Source organism: Eulemur rufifrons, chromosome 27 (genome assembly GCF_041146395.1).
Source record: "Eulemur rufifrons isolate Redbay chromosome 27, OSU_ERuf_1, whole genome shotgun sequence".
Lineage (NCBI taxonomy): Eukaryota > Metazoa > Chordata > Mammalia > Primates > Lemuridae > Eulemur > Eulemur rufifrons.
In genome coordinates, this window is record NC_091009.1 from 22,791,509 (window position 1) to 22,815,884 (window position 24,376).

The 24,376-nt window shown below is 40.9% G+C and overlaps 1 protein-coding gene across 4 annotated transcripts in view; it reads right to left on the reverse strand.

Moving 5' to 3' along the window:
- Positions 1 to 16,510: 16,510 nt before the first annotated feature.
- RPS6KC1 (ribosomal protein S6 kinase C1) overlaps positions 16,511 to 24,376 on the reverse strand; it is a 124,352-nt gene continuing 116,486 nt past the window's right edge. For all 4 annotated transcript variants that reach the window (XM_069459345.1, XM_069459347.1, XM_069459346.1 and 1 more), the window contains 2 exons: positions 23,872 to 23,967; positions 16,511 to 17,457 (listed from right to left, as the gene is read on the reverse strand). In XM_069459345.1, the coding sequence (XP_069315446.1) occupies positions 17,347 to 17,457; positions 23,872 to 23,967 (207 nt within the window). In that variant the 3' untranslated portion in view covers positions 16,511 to 17,346. The remainder of the gene's footprint in view (positions 17,458 to 23,871; positions 23,968 to 24,376) is intronic.

Consider the following 24,376-nt stretch of genomic DNA (forward strand, 5'->3'; position numbering starts at 1 on the left):
GACGGATCTTCTTTCTTGTGGTCAAAGCACTCTCACTCCACACACCCTGTGTCTCTTTTTGCTTTTTGAGACAGAGTCTTACCCTGTCACCCTGGCTAGAGTGCCATGATGTCAGCCTAGCTCACAGCAACCTCAAACTCCTGGGCTCAAGCAATCCTCCTGCCTCAGCCTCCCAAGTAGCTGGAATTACAGGCACGTGCCACCATGCCTGGCTAATTTTTTCTATTTTTAGTAGAGACGGGGTCTTGCTCTTGCTCAGGTTGGTCTTGAACTCCTGACCTCAGCCTTTCAGAGTGCCAAGATTACAGGCGTGAGCCACCATGCCAGGCCCCTTCTTCCTTACGTGGGTACAGCAAACATGCTGACTTTGGTTTCTTTGGACTCCACGTTTTAGTGTAAATTCCTCCCCCATTTCACTGACACATATTTTTCTTTATCTGACAGTAATAATCAAATAATTGTGATAATTTAATTAGTCACGCTCTCACCATGCAAGAAACTCTTCACAGTTATAGTCTTCAAGGATCCAGTAGAACACCAAACAAGAAAGAGCAATTCCAGGAGTCTACATTGGAAATGTTTCAAAGAATAAAGCTGACAAAGTTGCTGCAGGCTCGATTCTTGAAGATAAAGCGCAAGAGGTGCTGGGTAGGCAGCGAGGGATTCCAGGTCTCCCAGGAACACAAGTGGGTGCCTTTGCAGTTCATCCCCCCAATGGGCTTTCGCAAAGGCTCACGGGGGACCCGCACGAGCAGTAAGACTCAGGTCATATAACTCCCAACCGTCCAATCAAAGTGGTTCCATGGTGACTTCTGAGCCACGAGGGAGGTCCCAATCCGGACATTATCACAACTAGAGCTAGGAAAAGACTGAAAATGGACTGCAAAAAACTACAAGCAAAAATCTAAAACCAAACAAAAACCTAGGAATTTAGTCTGGAAGGAGAACAGGCTGAACTGACATACCAGAGAAGGAGCAGCTGGAAATCAGCGTGGAGTTGGAGGCAGAGACCCAAACCTCGCTGCGGAGCCACAGAACACAAATGCTCCGGTTGTGGGCACCCCGCATCATCCACCCACAACGCCTTTCTAAAGTATAGCTGTTCATTGTCCGCACTCACTTTGGTCTTATCGGATCCATTTGTACAGGAATAAACAGCCTTCCAAGAACAGCTAAGTACCACCGTGCATCTTAGGAGAGAACAGTAAAAGGCTGGTAACCCTCGAAAATTCCAGAAGCGTGAAGACCTACTGCCCAACGTGGCTGTCACCTTGGCCTTTGCTTCTCATGTCTTCCACTGCTGTTGCCTTCACAGACAAATGCTCATCTGGGCATGATTTAAATACCCGGTCGATTGTCCTTCTTGTTGGAAAAGCGCACTTTCTCCGTAAAGTAGTGCTGGGTAACATGCCTCCTCGGTCAGGTCTGGCAAAACGCAACGTCCCTTTTTCTGAAATTCCTCAGTTATGTTACACCCATTATCTTGCCTTATTAAAATGGAAAGAACGTCCCCCTATGTGTGTCCCATTCTGCCATTTACCAGAATCGGGATGGATGGTGCCTTTCCACTCAATTTGGACAATGAAATGAGTTTCATTTTTATTTATGGGCTTCATAAATCCGTTTCACTTGCTGCTTTTCATGCCCCAGTTCCACGCTGTTGTGTTGGGATTTCCCACCCTGCCAGGCAATTAAACCAAAAAGTCGTGGAAAAAAAATTTTTTTCTTTACAAAACTCTTCTGAAGCCAAAACATCCACAAATCATCTCCATTTCAGGTTCAATATATTTAAGGGATGGGATCTTTAAGTCTTTTTTTTTTTTAACATCCAACTCCCTAGATTAATTCTTTTGTTGTCATCACCAAGCCCTCATTTGAGTTCTAAAGGTTAGTTCAATATTCCAGGACGGAAAGAACTCTTTAAATTTAGATACTATGTTTCCAGACCTGGTGCCAGGCATGTGAGAAGATAACACGGTGGCTGGGTGGCTGTAGGGCTTGGGGAACAGCAGGGGGCTCGCAGACCTCATCACCTGGCCTCAGAGCGGGCTGCACCTCGGATGCCGCGAGCAGCAGCAGCAAGGAGAGTCCAGGTTCCACGCCAGATTTAAAAAACAGACAAACAAAAATCCCATCAAACCCAATCGTGCAGACCTACGCCATTAAAGGAAGGGTGGAGGGAGGAGGTCCTGTCTCTCAGTACTTTGCCACTCCCACAGGAAGCTTCTGCTGTTTCTCTAAATACAGAGCTGAACAGCAGGCTTCTACCTGATAAGGCTGCGTCCAGTAGGATCCAGGGGATCCAATCCAGGGTTATAATATTTATGGATTGGGTTCAGGTATAGTTCAGTCCTGTTATACAATCTAAGAAAAGAAACTCAAAACAACTTTACTTAGACATAAAGCCAGGAATCTGAATTTTCTGATAGCCTAGACACAAGCCAAGCTGAATTTACTGTGATGCTTTCTTTGATTCAATCACGTCATATATTTCTATATATCGACTAGCGGAAGCAGGCAAGGCATGTTTAAATATGGCTCTATTAGGCTATAAGCTACTTGAGAGCAAGAACCTCGTGGAAACAGGAAAAGAATGTTTGAATCTGTCTCTTGTAGATTGTAAACTCCTTAAGGTCAGGAGCCATTGTTGGTTCCTCTTTATGTCTAGTCTATGGAAAGTGCTCCATGTTTGTTAGATTCATTTACCTGAAATTCTTGGTATGCAAGGTGAGCTGGCTGCTTCAATTGTCATGCCACTAATCGTTAGGGTTGACCCAGATGCTCCAGCTGACTGGGAAGGTATTCCCTTCCTCTCTCTGTGCAGAGCCTGGGAAGTTAAGCTAGTAAGCAAGAATGTGCAAGTGTGTGGACGGCACAATGCTGACACGGTTGACACAAGTGTTTTGGTCCAGCTGGCAGGTATTTCCCTGGAGTGGAGATGGGTGGATTGGAATGTGATGAGAATGTCACCAACCATTAGTATCATCCACCTCCCTTTGCAAGCCACGCAACTTTCTGGCTTCAAAAGTACTTGCCTAGTCTGGAGAGAATAGGGCTAACATGAGTACTCTCGTTCATTTAGCAGTTACTACTATTATGAAAGATTAACAAACCCATATTCTGATTTATATCACAATCTTTCAAACTTTTGCTAATGTGGGTCTATCCCCCTGAATCTGATGAATTAGGGCGAGTCAAGTTCTGGACTTGGCCAAGATGAAGTCTAGAGCCCACATCGCGCTAGCCACAACAGGGGTATGATACCATGGAACTTCCACCTCAGCAGCCAGCCAGGCCTCTTAAACATTTCTAACGCTATATAATATCTCAGGAAGTACTTAATTCTTCCTCAGGGATCCTGCATGCTAAAATGAGCAAGAAAAATATTAGACAGAATAGCAGTTTCTTTATCCCACTGGATTGCAAAATTGCATTGCAGTAAAATTCCTCAAAGAACAAAATTATGCTTGCAAAAAAAAAAAATTCTTTGGTAACACTTAACAAGGCGAACTTAAACCAACATAGAGACTCAAGATGACTTCATAAAGTTTTGCAGGCTGTACACTGCACAAGGGGACAAGGGGCACCATCAAAGAGGCACCCTTCACATCATAGGTATTGTAGATTGTTATATTTACTGGCCAGTAGCAGTGAATGCCTTGAGGAAAGGCAGCCTGTTTCTAAATTGCACAAAGATACCAATAAAGACTAGCAGTAGCCCTGCAGAAAATGATAATCTGGTAAAAGGACAAGATAGAGAGCATTCTATCTTTTCCACTTAAAAAATTTTATGTATATACGTATACACACACACACACACATATATATATAAAAAATACTATATAGGCACCCCAGAAGTTCCTCCGTGTGCCCCAATCATAACCTCCTTTCCCCAAAGTAACAATTATCCTGCTATAGTTATTACTTCTTTGCATTTTAAAAATCATTTTATCGCTCAACTGTGCATCTCTAGACACTATTGTTTAGTGTTGTCCTTCTTAAAAATGTTCATATCTTTTAATTCTTTTTTAATCTGTTGGTTTCCCCTGCACACTCTTTGTTTCTTTACAAATTATCTGTTGAAGAACCCAGGTTATGTGCCCTATAGCTGCTCATAGTGTCTGTTGCTAACTGCGTACTCGTGGTGGCATTCAACATGTTTCTGCGTCTTCTGTATTTCCTGCAAATTGGCAGCTCAACCCACTTCAGATTCAGACCCAGACTGGATCCCTTTAACAAGACCATAGGTGGTGTCTGGCAATACTATTGGAGGCACATGTCTGGATGTCTTGCTTTTTGTATATTGCCAGCCATTGATCTTAATGCCTGAATCCATCCATTGGGGATTGCAAAATGGTGATATTCTAATTCTATCATTTCTTTTTCATTCTGTAGCTAGAATAGTTTTATAAAGACAAGACACTCCGTCTCTTCGCTTACTATTTGGATGCCCAGTGGTACAATTCATATAAAAATCAGGATAAATGCTTGATTCTCTCCTTTTATTTCCCAGTTCTCAAGGTGATGAATTGATTCCCTGTAATTCTCCAAAGGTGATCAATTTTTTAAAATATCATTATAAAGTCATGCATTTAAGCATATATGATACATTTTGATTCTACCATTATTTAAGGTCAAATACTAGTCTCACCACCAAAATATGATTACCAAAAACATTCAAAATCTTCTACATATGGTCTCCCTATTTTCCTCATTAAAAAAAAAAAAATAGCTCCACTACACCTACACTGCCAGAGCCCATACCCATCACACACTCTACTCTCTCCCTCCTAGTCCTCCTTTAGTCATAGTTTTACGGCTATTTAATTCTTAAGTTTCTATGTTGATGTTTTTCTCATCACTTCAGTTGTTTACCATACATTCTCTACTAGATTTCTAAGGAAGAGCTTACGGGAACTGCAATAGACTGAATGTTTGTGTTCTCCCCAAATTCATGTTGAAATGCTGCCTTCCGGCCGGGCGCGGTGGCTCACGCCTGTAATCCTAGCTCTCTGGGAGGCCGAGGTGGGCGGATTGTTTGAGCTCAGGAGTTCGAGACCAGCCTGAGCAAGAGCGAGACCCCATCTCTACTAAAAATAGAAAGAAATTATATGGACAGCTAAAAAAATATATATATATAGAAAAAATTAGCCGGGCATGGTGGTACATGCCTGTAGTCCCAGCTACTCGGGAGGCTGAGACAGGAGGATCACTTGAGCCCAGGAGTTTGAGGTTGCTGTGAGCTGGGCTGACGCCACGGCACTCACTCTAGCCTGGGCAACAGAGTGAGACTGTCTCAAAAAAAAAAAAAAAAAAAAAAAAAAAAGAAATGCTGCCTCCCAATGTGATAGTATCAGGAGGCGGGACCTTTGGGAGGTAATTAGAATTAGATGAGGTCACAAGGGCGGAGCCCTCAAGAATGGGATTAGTGCCCTTTTAAAAGTCACAGAGAGCTTGCTTCCTCTCTCTGCTCTTCCCTGTGTACAAAGAGAAGTCAGGAGTCTCCAACCCGGAAGAGGGCCCTCGCCAGAACCCCATCATGTTGGCACCTTGATCTCAGACTTCCAGTATCCAGAACCATGAGAAATAAATTTTCCTTGTTTATAAGTCACCCAGAAAATGGTACTTATAGTAGTCCAAACTAAGACGGGAAAAATATTACCTGAGTTCTTACATGTTGATAACCACTTGTAGTCAAGTTTTGCTGAATATAAAATCCTTGGCTCCCTTTCTTTCCTTGAGTATTTTAAATATGTTGTTTCACTTTTTTTCCCTCAATAAAGTGCTGCTGTAGAGAAATGTAATAATTTTTTTCCCTTATAAAACATGTCTTTTTTCCTTCTAGAAGCTCAAAGCACTTTTCTTAGTGTTCATAATATTGCAAACATTCTCAGGTATGCAATGTGCTTTTTCCATATGTAGCTTCATTTTTTCTTTTAGTTTCAGGAAAATTTTCTTATATTAATTTTTGCTAGTTCAGTTCCCTTGCTTTGGTTTTCTTTGTAATCACCTACTAACTTTATGTTTCACCTTCTTTGCCTACTTCAGGATTTGGCACTTTTCTCTGGAATCCTTCTTAATTTTCCTTTTCAACTTATCTCTCTCTCTTAAATCCCTCTTATTGTGAACTTCTAGCACTTACCAGGTGTTAGAGTGGGCCAAACACTTTCACCGTCAGCCACTGTTCTCAAATTGGCCCTCTGAGCTTCCCGGTGAATACCAGTTGGATATTCAGGCGTTCTCTGTTCTCAGGTTTGGTCAGAAGCTACACTGCTGCTTCCTTTTCTCTCTTGCATACCATGCAAGTCTTGTGGCTGCTGGTATTTTGTCCCCAACTGCTTGTATTTTGGGATTCAAGGTACTTGTCACCTAGTTTTGTTGCAAATATTGTCTATGAATTTTTTATTTTGTTATCTAGTTGCTCTGTACATTTCTATGTGGGATTATGTGGGTAGTATGTTACCACCATCATCATCATCTTCCCAGGCTCAGCGACTTTTAATTCATTAATTTTTGCTTCCTCTTGATTCCTTCCCCCAGCCTGTCACAAGCCTCAGTTTTGCAAAGAGCCCCTATGTTATTGTGTGTGTGTGTGTGTGTGTGTGTGTGTGTGTGTTTGGGAGGGGAGATGTGTGGAGAGGGTGAGCAGAGGTTGCTAGTTGTGGGCAGAGTTGCAAAAAGTTAAAGATATACTTCCTGGGCCAGGCATGGTGGCTCACACCTGTAGGGCCAGGCATGGTGGCTCACACCTGTAATCCCAGCACTTTGGGAGGCTGAGGCAGGAGGATCACTTCAGACCAGGAGTTCCAGACCAGCCTCAGCAAGACCCCATCTCCACAAAAAATAGAAAAATTAACTGGGCGTGGTGGCGTGCACCTATATCCCAGCTACTCGGGAAGCTAAGGCAAGAGGATCCCTTGAGCCCAGGAGTTCGAGGTTGCATTTAACTATGATGATGCCACTGCACTCTAGCCAAGGTGACAGAGTGAGACCCTGTCTCAAAAAAAAAAAAGAAAAAAGAAAAAAAATGATATAGCTCCTGCCCTTAGGAGTTTATAACCAAGAATTCAATGCTCATCCACTTACTGAAGCAGAACTACCACAACCTTGTTTCCAATCAGCTCTTACTAGCTCACCACGCCAGCTGGGGCGAGTCAACTTCTCAGGACCTTAGTTATTCCATTTGTCACACACAGAGCAGATGAGTTGCCCTGTGTAATTGTACAGGTTGTGGGGGAGAAATGGAATAATGAAAGCATGTGTAACCTGGTCACCAGTGACCTGCACCCTCGAAGGCAGAACCATACCTTCCATCATCTTTGCCTCTACCCCTCCACGCCTGGGACAGCGCTTGACACATTCTGAGCACCCAGCGTCTGCACCTTGAAAAGAGTATTTAAAGCCCTATTCTGTGATAATTAAATTTAAAAGCCCCACAGCCTCATCAAGGATGACAAGAGTTAATATGCCCGTGCTTGAGGGCTAGAGAGGCCAGCCTCAAAAAAGACCCTTTGCATCGAAGAAATGGCCTTCACTCCAAAAGTCAACCGTCAGAAGACACGGAAGAGCTGAGTTTTTAAAATGCATCTTTTATTATTCAGCCTTCAGCAGAAATGTCACCTTTCTAAAGCAAGCTGTTATCATGCGCTCCCCGTGCCAAGCAGGCGCCTCTGAGGAGCAGGATTTTATCTCAACATTTTTAGTGATTTGTATTTCTCTTTCAAGGAGTTCCATGCCTTAAGGCACCTGAAACACTAACAGCACAAGAAGGTAAGGTTACACAAGGAGCCGTCTCCAAAACATGAAACGGGAATTTTTGCAAAACAGGTCCGGGATCAGCATCAAAGCTATATAGTCTGCAGTCACCCTGCCCAATAATTCATGTCCTCTCTGCGCAGCTCATTGTTTTCTGGTGGGCTCCTTGGTTGAGACCATATTCTCAAAGAAACTCCGTTTTGTGACAGGGCCCCCATCAGCAGGCTCAGCCACGTGACAGGCCTAGAAGCAGCCAGCACAACTGCCGGCGACGCTTGCCAATAAGCCAGATGCTGCCACATATTGGCATCTGGGTCCTGGAATAGCAACCATGTTCTCAGTCTGGCTAGGGATTCTGACCCCAGCTACGGAAGGAGACAAAGGAAGGAAAGAAAGAGACAGAGCAAGGGGAGGGAGAGCAGACTGTGCAAGAGTCTCTTGGTAATTTCCCTACCATGGGTTTAGAGCTTCCACAACAAAAGACTCTGGTTGGAAAGCTGCTACCGATGCTGCTGCGACGGGCGGGAGAGGTAGAGCCGGGGAGCGTTCTGAACCCAGCGAGTTGTTTTGGCACCTGGGGAGTGGGGGTGGCTGATTCAAAAGGAGACAGCTGCAGCAGGCAGCAACTGCTCTCCCCTCCTCTCCCTCGAACCATGATAGCCCACAGTGGAGACAAGCTACGGGACGTACCTTAAATCTGCAGCGGAGGGACAGAGTGGCAACGTCACGATGGCTGTCTGGGTGCCAAGATGTATCAGCGCCAACAAGGCCAATAACGGTGAGGGCACGATCCAGGTCACAGTCTGTAAGGGCATCCTTACAATCAGCGGTGTTCTAATCAAGGAACGGCGTGCAAGCAAAAGGGAGCCTGTGTCTTGTGTTGACTGCTGACACCAAGGTGCTGCTGGCCTGACGGAGGCTTCAGGTCCTGCTGTAGTCACGTTCAGTGGAGGCATGGCCCAGAAGGGTGGGCTGCACCTCAGTTTAGGGTTGGATGCAAGAGACCAGAGAATAAAAAGCAGGCAACAGTTCTCCTTCCTCCAAATAGCAAATTCATCCAGCATCTCCTTCACCTCACATCCTATGTTTGCCAAGAGTTGCACAGGGCCTTACACTTGGAAGACCAGTATATGAGCAAGTGAGAATAAGAGACAGACTATATAGTGAAAAGCATCCTGGCTTCTGCAGTCAGATGATTAAGAAATAGCCCCTAAGGTCATTTACCAGCTGGAGGAGCGATTCTCTTAGGGTCAAACTGGCTTCTCTCTGCTCACCAGATACTGCATTTCCTAACCAGAACCACCTGAGTGTGCCTCTGGCCATAATGTGTGTGGGGTGGGGGGAGTGTTGGGGGATGTGATACTTAGTGGGAACACCTGCCCACTATTGGAAAAACCAGGGCAAAGCATATCCTGTCAATGGTGGTTTTGGCAATAGTGTCATTTTCAAAGAAGAACAGCACATTACTATTGAGGCTGAGTCCAGCATACAGACAGATGAAGTAACTACTAGCACTGAAATCCCACCCATTAAAGACATAAAACTAAGTATTTCACACCAGGTGTGGTGGCTCGTGCTTGTAATCCTAGCAAGTAGGGAGGCTGAGGTGGGAGGAATGTTTGAGTCCAGGAGTTCAAGACCATCCTGGGCAACATGTCAAGACACACTCCCCGACCCCCGCCAATCTCTAAAATAAAAAAATTAGCTGGGCCTAGGGGCACGTGCATGTAGTCCCAGCTACTTAGGAAGCTGAAGTAGAAGGATCCCTTGAGCCCAGGAGTATTGAGGCTGCAGTGAGCTATGACTACACCACTGCCCTCCAGCCTGGGTGACAAAGCAAGACCCCGTCCCTAAAAATAAATATTTTGCAAGTGCTCATTGAGAGGTCAAATATACATTTGGTCAAAATATACTTTATTAATAACCTCATCTCTTAATCTTGGTACTTTATATGCAAAAGATCCTTAAAAATAAAAATATAATGAATCACCCACATACTCTTTGCCCCAACACATACACACCCATCAAGGAAGATCTAATTTCACTTTACTACCGTGAAGCTTGATGCCCATTTTTAAAAGGCAAAACCAAGCCCATCCAGAAAGCATCCCAGGCAGAGCCCTCAGTTCTAAAGAAAACACAGAGTAGCTCTGCTCCAAGGTTGGAATCCAGTGAGAACATTCTGGTATCTTTCTCAAACTTGGTTTTGATTCTTTGCATTCAGACTTTGAACAAAGCAGACTAAAGACTGAATTTCTAATGCAGTTCTGCTTAAGGAGCAAGAACCTCAACAATATACAAGTAATCAAAATAATTATAATTTGATGTTTATGTCATCTATTTTGAAAATGGATCTGAGATAACAAGTAGTCTATAAAGGGTGAGTTACTTGATCACAGTAACTAAACAGAAGCAGCTGAGTCTCTTTGGGGGAACCGAACCATTGCCCACCACGTACTCCTCCTTTTGCCCCTGATTTTCTCTTTATTCAATTGCCCACCCCCCTTGCCTTTTCTTTTCCTCCTTGTCTTCATTATCTGTCTTCTATCACCCTTTCCTGTTGACACAAGGACTCCAGCCTGCTAGGCAATGTGTTAAGTGCTGAAAATGTCTTCAAACTCAAAACACATACCACAGAGTAGGATGCTCATGATCAGACAAGGCAGAGTCAACAACCTGAATTTAAACCAAGCCAGTAGTTCTCAAACTTGAGTGTGCGTCAGAATCACCTGGAAGGGTTTGTTAACCAGACTGCGGTGCTAGCCCCAGAGTTCCGATAGCTTTGGGATGGGATGATAATTTGCATTTCTAATTCCCAGGTAATGCTAATGTTGATGATCTGGCAATCATTTTTTTTTTTCATTTTCCTAAATGTTTTATTTGGAAATAATTTCAAATGTAAAGAAAAGTTGCAAGAAGAGCAAAAATCACTCGTATTCCCTTGACCCAGATTGGGGACCACTTTTTGAGAACCACTGAGCTAAGCTAAATGGACGTCAGAAGTCGGGTACAAAGAAAGAAGTCACCTGGCAGGATGTGATGTCTTCTAAGAGCAAAGATCAGAACGCTATCCAAATAGAAAGCAAACCAACTATTTAAAGCAAAATGTGGGAATGAGTGCCACAAAATGATGAAAGAGAGTGAGTTGGGACCCAGGGGTTTTAAACTCTGAAAAGTGAATATCATTATCAAGCGATGGGGGCGGGAGGGAGTGTATTAGCTCTCCTGGTTTGTCTCCTGGTGATTCCTTGGGGGTGATTTTACAAATAGTCCATAATCTCCTAGTATAAACTGGCTTCAAGAAAAAAAGGAAAGCAATTATTTGATAGGGAAACTCTACTCTGTACACTTGACGAGAGAATGATTATGTACCTCCTCCTCTATATCCTACCACCTTAACTCAGGACTTTATCTCTTGCTTGAATTTCTGCAATAGCTCCTAACTGCTTTCCCTGCCTCTAATCTCTCTCCAATTTATTCTCCATTCTAACCCTAAATTTATTATTTTTTTAACAGCAGGCTGTAATAATGCCAGCTCTCCAAGAAGCTTCGCTAGCTCCCCACATCCCAGAGAATGAAGTCCAAATGTCTCGGCATGGCGTTTAACCCGGTCCCAACCTACCCTTCAAATTCATGTACCGATAAGCCAGCCAGAACAGAATGCGCACAGCTGTCCATTTTCCCATCTCCATGCCTTTGTACACAACTGTCCACCCCCCAACTGGAATCTTACCTTCTCCCCAAACAAAATATTTTTAAAAAGGAAAAAAAAAATATTATATTTAAAAATACTATTTACACTTCAAGGTCCTGCTCCAACACAGCAAGGCTTCCTGCAGCTCCTCAGATCTGTCCTTTGTGTGCTCCCCATCCTCCATCTGTACCTTGTAACACTTGCCCTACTTATTATTTATGCTTCTTTCTTTCCCGAGTTTTATAAGATCCTTGAAGGCAGGCACTGCATCTTTCGCTCCGTGACCAGAGAAGCCCATAATGGGCGCGAGGGGTAGATGAAGACGAAGAGATGAGAACGCAGTAGGAGCACATGGTCAGGGGAAGAGTTCCGTCCTAGTTTTCTTAGTCATTCAGAATCTTTTTGCTAAATCTTTTTGCTTCAGATTTCTAACATATTTTCTTTCTAGAACAATCATGAAAGACTGAAGTGTTGTACCATTGTTTTTAACGTTTTGCCAACACCTCCTTTTGTTCTCGCTCCCTGTTTCTACTGGATAAATTTTAGACACATCTCCCATGTGATAAGGGCAATATCACATTTTGGTCATTCTGCTGGCACTGAAACAGGCTCAATTCCTTTCCGGTCCCCTTTGACAACTGCCTCTTTTGGTGGGGTTGATCAAACTTCTGCCCTGGGGATTCCTAACACTACCAAATACCCAAGCTTTAGGAGGAATTTAATCAACATTCCTAGAGGAGTTACCTTTCTGATATGAAATTTTTTTGAGATTTACAAGAGCAAGATGCCAGCAAGCCCAAGTGTGCCCCAAAGCTGGCTCATCTGTCATTCTTTCTTACCACACTCAGCAAGAGGCACTCCTGCCCAAAAGAAATCACAGCAGCCGTTTGCAGACACTAGCAAGGAGTCAGACATAGAATGGACTCTAGATAAGCATGTCACTTAATCCCTTTCCAAAAGGCAGGTCAGCCATCTCTTTTCCTGGGACAGTAGGAATACTGCCTAACTCTTCCAGGGGGAAGAACAAAGAATAACACTCTAAACCCAGCTGACAAAGGCAGCTCTCTGTTGCTCTATCGCTCAGGTACCTGAGCCAACATGCCTGACGAGTGCACCTCACTCAGGTTATGTTCTCTCTTACACCTCCACAAATTCTCTCTGCCTCTATTTCTGCCTGAGATGAGATATCTAGATCAAGGGGAGAGAAGTCATGTGACAGGGACAAAAAAATGCAAGGCCATACCATCTGCCTACATACCGCCACGATCATAAATCTTACCAAAAAGGAAACTTGTTCTCCGGTTTCCTATTTACTGTCCTTGAGAGAGTAAGTGATGCCGAGTCACAGAATCCTGCAGGACTCTGCCTCCCATTCCCCGGCTGCTATTATGTTTACAACTTTATTTAGAAAGAGCTGACTTCGCAGCTTTTGCCATTCAGTAACCCCTCAACACGAAGGCTTAATAAGAAATCCTTAAAATGAGCTGAGTAGACATCAAATACTCAAAAATCCAAATGACCTAGACTGGTAGAGGCTAATGTTCTGCATTAAATAGGAACAGAAAGTATCAATTTTGTACTCTGATAATGCCTGCCAAAGGACTGAGTCAAATACACACATAAAATAGGCCAGATGAGGGCAACAGGGGCAGGGATACCACCACCGCTACCAGGAGAGGTCTAGGAAGTGGGCAAATGCAGGTATGCCCCGACCTCCTTTCACCTCTCTGTGCTTCTACCTGGACCTTCGACTCTCCTTTTCCTGTGTGGAGCTGAATGAGAAATAACCTTTGAATATTTCACTCTATTTATAATTTTTATAGCCATATAACCACCAAAAGCTATACTACTGAACGGGTGGCTATATGGCAGCATCCCAAGTATGCGGGATTATTAGAAAAATAATTGTAAGAAAACAGTTAAGTACCAATTTGAGCTTTTCATTAACCTTGTCTTTCCTACTATGTTGCTTATCAAATTAGCTCACTCTGAGAAATAAAATCCATCATATACTTGTAGAACTTAGAACTCACCTACCCTTTCATTCTATAGGTGAGGGAACAGGTCCAGAATAGTGTCACGTGATTAAGGTTATACGGCTAATTAGTCGCAGCATCATGACTAGGATACCACTCAAAGACTCTCCTTTATATTGCACAATCCTCAAAGAGAATACCATGCTCTACTGCCCAGCACATTTCCATAAACCAGAGGTTAAACGGACTTCTCTAACAGATGATCAGCCTTATGCTTTAGCCTTCACTATAAAGTCATCCCTAAGTGAGTCCAATAAAGATGTTATAAGGGGCCCTTGGGAGGCAAAGAGCCTTTCAGTGCTATAGTCAGACTTCAAGGGACTTCAACAAGGCACACTATGTGTGGAGCCCTAATATAGTGTCACTGGTCACAGCATGAGTATTAGCTATAAATTTTATACTCTTTAGTACATGCATTACATGAAAGCAAAGCTCAATCTTGGTTCACACTGACCCTGAAATAAGATAGGATAGAAAAAGCTTAAGGGTCAAAACACAACAGGAATTGTAGCTGTTTAAAAGGCAGGTTTAAATATATTATCAAGAGTTCAGTTAATTCATAGAAGTAGTGAGTAGAATGATGCTTACCGGGGGCCAGGGGCAGTGGAGGAAGAATGTGGCAGGGGAGATGTTGGTCAAAGGACACAAAGTTTCAGCCAGACAGGAGGAGCTTCTGCTGGTCCGCGGCACCGCATGGGGAATACAGTTAATCGTGTATATTTCAAAATAGCTAAAAGAGTGGATTTTAAGTGTTCTCACCACAAAGAAATAAGTATTTGAGGCGATGATATGTTAATTAGGCTGATTCAGTCGTTCTACAATGATTGAATCATCACATTATAAACAAACACCCCATAAATATATATATAATCATTTGTCAATCAAAAATAAAATAAAACTTAAAAAGCGTTCAGTTATTTTAACAAATAAGTTGGGAAGACCCATGTCTCTAATAGTATTAACTCATGACATAGTTAAAGCAAATTGCTAAAATGACAATATCGTTTTTAACTCTTCAGCAGCTTAACTTACCCATCTGTGAAATAAAAACGGTACACTTTCATGTAATATCTTAGGATAAGTGGCATTGTACCGTAAGGGTATTGGCAACCTGTCTGGAAAAGCCCTTCTATAAAGAGCATGGTAAAACAATAGTCAATGACATTGGTAATTTCATATAAAAATAAAATACAAAATCAAATGCAAGCAGAGACTCAAACAGATATTTGTACATCGATGTTCCTAATAGCATTATTCACAACAGCCAAGGGGTAGAAACAATCCAATTGTCCGCTGACAGACGAATGGCTAAACAAAATGTGGCCTAGACACACATGGCATATTATTTAGCCTTAAAAAGGAAGGAAATTTTTATACATGCTACAGCATGGATGAACCCTGAAAACTTGATGTTAAGTGAAATAAGCCATACACAAAAGAACAAATATTATATGATTTTACTTATATGAAGTATCTAAAATAGTCAAATTCAAAGTCATAGAGACAGAAAGTAGAATAGTGGTTGCTAGGAGGTGGGGAGGGGGCATGGGGAGTTATTGTTTAATGGGCACAGAGTTTTAGGTTGGGATGATGAAAAAGTTCTGGAGTTGGATACTGGTGACGACTGCACAAAACTGTGAATATACATAATGTCACTACTGAATCATATACTTAAAAATAATTCAATCGTGAATTTTATGTATGTTTTATGATAAGAAAACAAATGAGAAACACTAAATGGCAATTTATGATTTTGACCCATATCCCACTCCCCGGCTTAAATAAAATATAAAAAAAACAACAAAAATCAGGATTACAGTATTAGAGCATAAAATATGTATACATCATCAAATAAAAACAACTTTGGTTTTGATACCCCAAAGCCATTTATCCTGTGTGTTTATTACTAAAATAGTTCATGTCCATCATGATTATGAATGATGTATTTACATTAATAGCACAAGCTCCAAATATACAGAAAGAGGGAGAAATTGAAGCAATGGAATTCTGTCAACAGACGAACATAGCAACCATCTGTTGACATTAATGTCTTTTGAATCCAAAAGACCCATATCATGTGGTAGGGCAGGGATCTTCACCTTAGCTGTGAAGTCCTACCTTCATGTCACAGGGCACTTCTGGAAGGAAGTTCTGGAACGGCCAGCTCTAAGTGCTTGCGGATTTCCCACTAGTCCTACGCAGGAAGTCATTCTCGTGTCTCACCTGCACGAGTTCCTGTTGTGAGGCCAGGAGGCTGGTGAGCTGAAATCTAGTTCCAGGGAGTGATGTCATCTTGACTGAACTATGATCCTGGTGACCTGCTTCCCAACCTGGTGTTGTTACAGCCCTTTCAGCTGGGGTTTGGGTTATAAGGGGACCAAAGAGGAAGAGGGGAGTAGAATAACAGAAAAGGAAAAATGCTTGCACATTTCCTTTCTTTCAGGAGAACACTTTCTGCTTCCATCTCATTTGCTGGGAGGACCTGGCTGATGGCAGATGGAAGCTGGACAGATGCTCTTGGAGTAGGGGTGGGCTTTCACACAGATCTCAAAACCAAAAAGATGAATAAAAACATTCAGAAAATTTTGATTATTTCTGGTGGCTTTTAACTTGGAAATAGAGACTTCTTTCTTTTGTGGATAAAGTTGAAAAAAAAAAAACCCAGATGTTAACACCTTTAAAATGTTTATAAATTTTTGTAAACAATGCATGACTACGGGAGCTATCTTAGCAACATAAAGAAATAGCAAATACAAACGTCCAGACATGTGTGAACACTCATATTTCTTCTACATAATGTCAAGTAGACAAGGAGTTCAAATCTGGAAATCTCATCACTATATGCAGTAAACTAGGATTGCCACTCAATTTCATTTAGATGAGATCCTTTGGTTCTTAACGTACCACGCTAAAAAGAAAAATGAAGTCAAGCAAGAGCAGCAGCAGCAGCAGCAGAAACTGATGACATTCCAAAAGGAAAAGAACAGAGGCCTTTCTTTTTAAATCAATCAATCAAACAATCTCAAGCTATCAAATGAAGGAGAGATCTAAAGTTTTACCATGTTTATTTTATATCATGATTTCTTAGTCCTTATTAAGTTGATACAATTTGGGGAAACATATACTCCCTTCCCTTTTTTGTTGCATATGTGTTAGCAGGAGTAGGAAGAACAGAGTATGAGAGAAAAAGCAAAGAGCGCAGGAAAGGGAAAGATGGAGAAGAGAGAAAGATGAAGTTGAAGAGAGACACAGACTGTTTATATGAACCCCTCTCTAAATAAGCAGTATCAACCAACAAAGTACAGAGTTGACAACATGGAGTCTTTTCTTCTCATGGAAGTAATATGGTACCACATTCAAGATACATTAATTACACAGCATCTTCTGTCAGACATTATGTGTATATTCTTTTTTTTCTCACTTTAAAGCCTCAAAGATGACATTATTCGTGAAGTATTTTTAGTGTACTATTAAGCAAATATTAATTTGATCAGATAAACCAATCCTGGTTAGCAGAAAGCACTGTTAGCTGCCACGTAAAGGTCCTTCTTTCAAGTAAAACTTCACAGAGCTTCGTATCAGGGGAATTTCTTGAAGGAACTCTGTAGATTAAATTAAGATCACACCTTGGTTAAAGGTGTATATATAATGGCCCCTGGCAAAATTAGCTAATATCTTGTCCAGACAGGAACTGTAAATGAATTGTTCTCTTGTAGCCTTCCTCTGCCCCCCAGGCCCCACAAATGTCTTTATCCAGAGGCTCTGGTGCTCCACAAGTGACCATGAGGCAGAGCGGCCTCTGCGCTGGAGATGCCTGTCCCAGGGGAGATCAGGATATGTGAAGCTGACCCTGAACTGTGTTCATCTCATCAGTTCTGCCCAATCCACAGGGGTAAAAAATGGATGAGATTTAATATCTTCCACACCAGCAACTCCAGCACCAAGCCGTTCCAGAGGGTTGAACTGCAAGAGCTAAAAAAGAAGGACTTAGTTAGTAACAGGAATCCAACTGGCAAATCAAAGGGAAACAAAATATATGAAAGGGAAGAACTTCTAAATTCAACCCCAGTGACAAATGGACTTGATTAACAGCCAACTGTCTATGTTTTCTTGAAAGGGAGCTATATCTAACACCACTCTAAGCTGTGACGTGGTCAGGAATATCTGAACTGAGTTTATGGCTTTTCATCTGACATGAAACACAGCTTTGAATAACTCCCTTCGTTTGCCTCATCCTTATATAGTATAACAGGATAGCTATACCCTATCAGTTTCCTACTCCAACAGCACACCAACACATTAGTTAGACATTGCACTCAATTCTGAGAGCCAGTACTTCCTTTGTAATTAGGAAGTTAGGGAGGCATAATAAGTCTTTCAACTCCAAAAAAACTATATATGCATCGAGGCTAAACATTACCTAAAGTGTGAATAGGCTAATCAGTATTCCCAAATTACTTTCTTTGGCATAGCTGACTCAACTAAAATAATCTGATCTAATAAATGAAACGTTTTGTTTCTTCAAAAATAGAATTCATGTATAAAATAAATTTATAATGTCATATGCAATAGGATTGTTAACAGTGCGGGAAAATAGAAATTGTTATAGTCTATTTGGGGAGTTTTCAGCCATAATTTGTTCAAATATTTTTGCTGCCCCTTTTTCTTTTTCCTCTCCTTCTGGAATGATATATATACAAATACACACATATGATACTGTCTCACAGATCTCTGTGGCCCTATTGATTTTTCTTCAATTTTTTGGTCTGTTTTTCAGATTAGATAACTTCTATTATCTTCAAGTTCATTGATTCTTTTTCTATTAAATATCTCAAATTTGCTATTCAGCTACTTCAGTGATTTTTTCCTCTAGTGAATTTTTCATTCCAACTATTGTATTTTTAAACTTGAGACTTCTACTTGGTTCTTTTTTAAAAACATTATTTCTATCTCATTGAGAATCTATATTTGTTGATTCATTGTTGTCATACTTTCCATTAATTCTTTAAACATAATTTTAGTTCTTTGAAAGTATTTATAATAGCTGCTTTGAAGTCTTTGTTAAATCCAAAATCTGGGTACACTCAGAGACCATTTCTATTGATTGCTTTTTTCCCTGCATATGGGCCATAATTTTTTGTTTTTGTGTATGTCTTTCATCACATTTCACTGAAAAAAGGATATTTTACTTAATGTATTAATATTTTGGCTGGGCGCGGTGGCTCACGCCTGTAATCCTAGCACTCTGGGAGGCTGAGGCGGGTGGATTGCTCGAGGTCAGGAGTTCAAGACCAGCCTGAGCAAGAGCGAGACCCCCGTCTCTACTAAACATAGAAAGAAATTATCTGGCCAACTAAAATATATATATAGAAAAAATTAGCCGGGCATGGTGGCGCATGCCTGTAGTCCCAGCTACTCGGGAGGCTGAGGCAGTAGGATCCCTTGAGCCCAGGAGTTTGAGGTTGCTGTGAGCTAGGCTGACGCCACGGCACTCACTCTAGCCCGGGCAACAGAGTGAGACTCTGTCTCAAAAAAAAAAAAAAAAAATTTAAGCAACTCTGGGGACTGATTTTTTCCCATGAAGATTATTATTGCTGTTGGTTTCTTTATTCTCTGTTTGGTAACTTCCTTCAGCTACATCTGTAAATCTGCTAACTCCCCTCCCCTCTGTATTATAACGTGCAGCATCCGATATCTCGGCTTGCTTTTTTGCTTTTTATTTTTAAGGTTGCCTTTCTCAGCATCCCCTTTGTGTCTGCACAGCTTAGTGGTCAAGAAATGATTGAACAGCCGGGCGCGGTGGCTCACGCCTATAATCCTAGCACTCTGGGAGGCCGAGGTGGGCGGATCGTTTGAGCTCAGGAGTTCGAGACCAGCCTGAGCAAGAGCGAGACCCCCGTCTCTACTAAAAATAGAAAGAAATTATATGGACAACTAAAAATATATATAGAAAAAATTAGCCGGGCATGGTGGTGCATGCCTGTAGTCCCAGCTACTCGGGAGGCTGAGACAGGAGGATCGCTTGAGCTCAGGAGTTTGAGGTTGCTGTGAGCTCGGCTGACGCCACGGCACTCACTCTAGCCTGGGCAACAGAGTGAGACTCTGTCTCTCAAAAAAAAAAAAAAAAAAAGAAATGATTGAACAGAGGTTGTGTTCAGATACCTCAGCCATTCAAGCTTCTGTCCTCTGCCAAAGGGTAGAACACAAAGTTTAGGCCACTTTCTGCTGGCCCTTTCCCTGTTCCTATGTGCATTTATGCAGCCTCAGGATTGGTCTTCAAGGCCTGCCCCACCCTGGCCGAACCTTTGCACCTGACCAAGCAGGAAGGGGGAAATGGGAGCACACCTGGTCAAGAATGTCACAGAGTCCCATTGTCCTTTCCCAAAGTTCAGCTGTTTCATAAGCATAAACACTTTCAGATTGTTGTTTCCTTTGATCAATTTCCAGAGCACTGAAATAACTGCTTTTACCAATTCTGTCCAACTTTATACTTTTTCAGGTGAGAGAATTTGCCAACTTTCTCACACAGCCACAGCCATTCAAATTTGAGAATACTCCTACAGCAAATCATTTTCTCCACGGAACATAACCAAAACTGTCTTAAAAGATTTCTTTACAATATTAACGGTCCTATATATAGGACATTCCACTATTAAAATTTAACCAAAACTATTTCTTCTCTTCCTTTTTCTCTATTCGCTTTCATTCATGATTCATTAATTTAATTATTTACATAAATTACAGCTGATTGCCCATGATGTGTCAGTCCACTACTTTTTTAGACCTTTTCCACCTGTACCATCAGCAGTTGCTTCACTCTTACACTAGCAGCCCCATAATTCAAATACATGCTTCACTGAATTATAAATTACTGTATGTCATGAACTTTCAACACTGTCCTATTAATAATAATAAAAAAGATTTACATGACACTTACTGTGTGCCAGGTATTATTCTAAGGGCTTAATGTAAGTTAATTCATTTAATTCACAATAACTGTACAAATAGCTACTATTATTATCTCCATCTTATAGATGAGAAAACAGGCTCAGGGAAATGAAGTAACTTAAGACCTTACAGACTGTTAAGTAGCAAAGACAGGATTTGAATTCAGGCACTCTGACTCCGGAATCCATGCCTTAACCACAGCACTACACTGCTTCATCAATGTGTATCTGCAAATTGCCAGGAATCTGTTACTCCACTTGGACATTACAAAATCCATAAGAGGAGTGAAGCATATACCTCAAAAGACTATACTGACTGTCTTCTCACTTGAAATTATTATACCTAGCACTCAAAATGACCAACTACTGTTCACTAAAGCTAACTGCTCAAAGAATTTTTATATTAGAAGTTGCTCTAATGTTTTAGGAAAAAAGCTGCTATTATAGAACAAACATCATAGGAATATGCTAAATGTGTCAAACCCATTTTCACAATCAGAGAATTCATGTCTACTGATCAAAACGCAGAAGGCATCAACCTTTATCAAATTCCATCTTAATATAAACTGAACATATCAAATATTGGTAAGAATTAACCATAACTATAGCATTATATTTTTAATATATCGGAAAACATAGGCTGGGCGCGGTGGCTCACGCCTGTAATCCTAGCATTCTGGGAGGCTGAGGCAGAAGGATTACTTGAGCCCAGGAGTTTGAGGTTGCTGTGAGCTAGGCTGAGGCCACGGCACTCTAGCCTAGGCAACAGAGTGAGACTCTGCCTCAAAAAAAAAAAAAAAACCCATAAACATATAAGTTATTTCTTCTTTGTTACAGTTGGCTTTGCCACCCCCATTCTTTCTAAAACATGACTTCAAATGGGAAATTCCAAAGGTTCACATTTTGACTTTTACTAAAGACATTTAGTCCATGGTCTCCTCCACATATTTGCAAGTACAAGTCTACAGGCAAAAGTATAATTGTTTTACACACGACTATCTTGCTTATTCTGCCATTTTCAATGTTATGCCTCAATAGAGACTGCACAAAGATACTATTGCTTACGAGAATGTGTCAGCCAATGGCACATTCCAGATAAAGAACTCAAGACAGCCACTGCCAACCTCCTTTCTCCTGAAGAATAGGCAACAGAGCTGAGCACTGAGGGGACGGAAATTTGTTTCGAAGGTCTTTTCCTCACACAATATCTTTCAACTGTGTCATAATTATTAATAACTAAATGTACACTCTAAAGCATAAACATGCATGCTCTGAGGATTTTTTTTTTAATTGCATTTAAGAAGTAGCTCTGTTTACTTTAACACCATTCACTTGACTCAAACAGATGACTAAACCATGAGTACAGGGGATTATGAAATCTGAGAACAAACAAGGAGCTGAAACACCAAAGACGAGAACACTTCCCCCGAGCAGAATAATTATTTTCATATAAATCATTTTGTGATTTTTTTTTTCAAGTGACCTCTATGACCTGTGAGGTAGTGGAAGAGGAAAGTCAAAATGACAAATTGCTAATCATGCCAAGAGACCCCTTTTCCCTTTCCTGATGATGTTTCCTCAACATGAGTGGTAGTTTCCTTAGGCAGGCCAATGACAGAATGCTGATTTACTATCCAAACTATACATATCTGCACTTGGGGACTTAACATACCTTAACCCCAGACTCCTTTACAACATAATTTCTAATAAAGAGAGGAGCAGAACTTGATAAATTATTGTGGGGGATTCTATTTTCAATGTTACATAGTAATGACTACTTCTTTAAGGAAGAGAAGTGAAAAATAGCAGTTGCTAGTCTTCTCTAAATTATTTGCCAAAAAATACTTAGAATTTACCTTATGCCACAACAAATAAGATGAAAGCAAATGAATTGCTCTTCCTTTTTTCCCATTAGAATGAAATGCTTTATCTATCTCTTCATTGCCTCTTAATCCTTAATCCACTGTGCTCTGGGCATTCTCATCTCAGCATTTCCAAACTGATTATCTTTCTTCACATTTTTACATACTCTGGGAAAATTAATCTTCCTGAAGTGCAATTCTGATCCTTCCCCTCTTCTGCACAAAAACACCAAATCTCAAATTTTTAATTAATTAAATACTGTTACTGGACTCTGGTGCTTCTGATGATGGAACCCTGCAAGAGAAGCCCAACTTATCTTTCTACACTCACCTAGTGCTATGACTCATCCTATCTTCATCCTTCCATTCAGATAAATCAGACTTCTGATTTCCTGAACTAGATCTTTCAGACTCCTTCCTTCCCTTTGTTCAAGCTCTTCATTTTACCTGGACTATCACCCCACATCCAATCTTGCCATGGTGAAATTCTAGGGCCCAGCAAAAATGACATTCATTCCACAAAAACTTTCCTAATACTACCACTACATTGACTATAAACCCTCCTTCTCTTGACTTTGCCAAAGTATTTTTTTTAAAACCTCTTTGACAGCCATTATCAAATTCCATCTTTTGCTATGGTTATTTGTGAATCTTACTTTTGTTGCTTATATCACTGTGTCTTATATGTAACATCTGTTGAATGGAACGAAAAATCACCCTTTAAGAGAATACTAGGTAATTCTCTTAACATATTCTCCCCTCCCCTGTTTTCTGTTTTCCTTGATTTGAAAAAATTCATGTTTCATTAAATAATTTTAGCTCTTGATCATCTTTTTCAAATAATCTTTTCCATCATGTTTTTCATAAAAGTAAGGATACCAGACCTGACAGTTCTTGCTGATTTGCTGTGGGCCTATAATAAAACAAGACTAACAACTCTCAGTGTACTCAGCAAAAACTCAAAACAAGAGGAGTATTTTAAATATGGGGAATCAATTTAAGAAGCTCACTAGAGTTCCAAGCCTGCCCCTGGGATACTGAACTTCAATTATCCATGGTCTTCTTCAACACCACCAAAATGTGCTATTTGACAATACCCAAGTTCTATCAACGGATGAAGCTGTAAGAGTGATCTAAGAGTGACAAGATTTTCTAACAATACTTTTCTCCTAAGCAATCTGAGCAGCCCATCGCTGTTTATAAATAAGAATTAAACACTGTAAATAGCCATTCATATATGGTTATAAAATATAATAGCAAAAAGAGCAGCCCCAGACAAGTAAAAAGCAGTACTCAAATATCACACCTACACAAATAAATATATGAAACTGAGTAAATGTTAGCTTTCACTCTTGGAAAAAAATTTTAATACCACAAGTTGTATCTATCTTCTCTGACCCCACCAACACTTTGATAATAGCAAAAGCCTAAAGATGTATAGTATTAATTCTGAATGTGTCTTGTTTTAGGTTAAGTGGGTTTTTCTTGACTAAAACTAATTTCTTTAAGGTTTTGGAGCTCTAGGCTCTGCTAATCCGCATGGTTGATATACTTGGCCAATAGGTCAATTAAATTACCTGTTGAATGAGTGAGCGAGCCTCTTCAGAGACACATTCTGGCATGTTCAAAGTAGTGTGAGTATTTATTCCTGCTGGATGGCACTCAACCAGAGTCTGAAACAATCAATCAGGTACACTTCTTATCCCAAATAACATCATATTTTGTCCTATCACAGGATTTATGGACAGCAAGTACAGAGAGCTCAACAACCATCTTAACAGGAGGTATAATAATCAACACAGTGCCACCTAAGCAGTCTAGAATGGGGGCTATGAGCCTACAGAATTTCTAACTAAAATGAAGACAATTATCATGATCACATCATAAGCTCAGGCTACTGTTCCTTTTAATTATAAAATGAATGATTCAAAATAGAAAAGCTAAATTATGCACAAAAACAAAAAAGGGACTTGATATCTCTAAAATGTTTTAATGTTCTTAAAAACCCTCAAAGTTTAGAATTTATTAGTAGTATAACTTTACATATGTATAACACTGTATGCAAAGGTGATTTTTAAACTC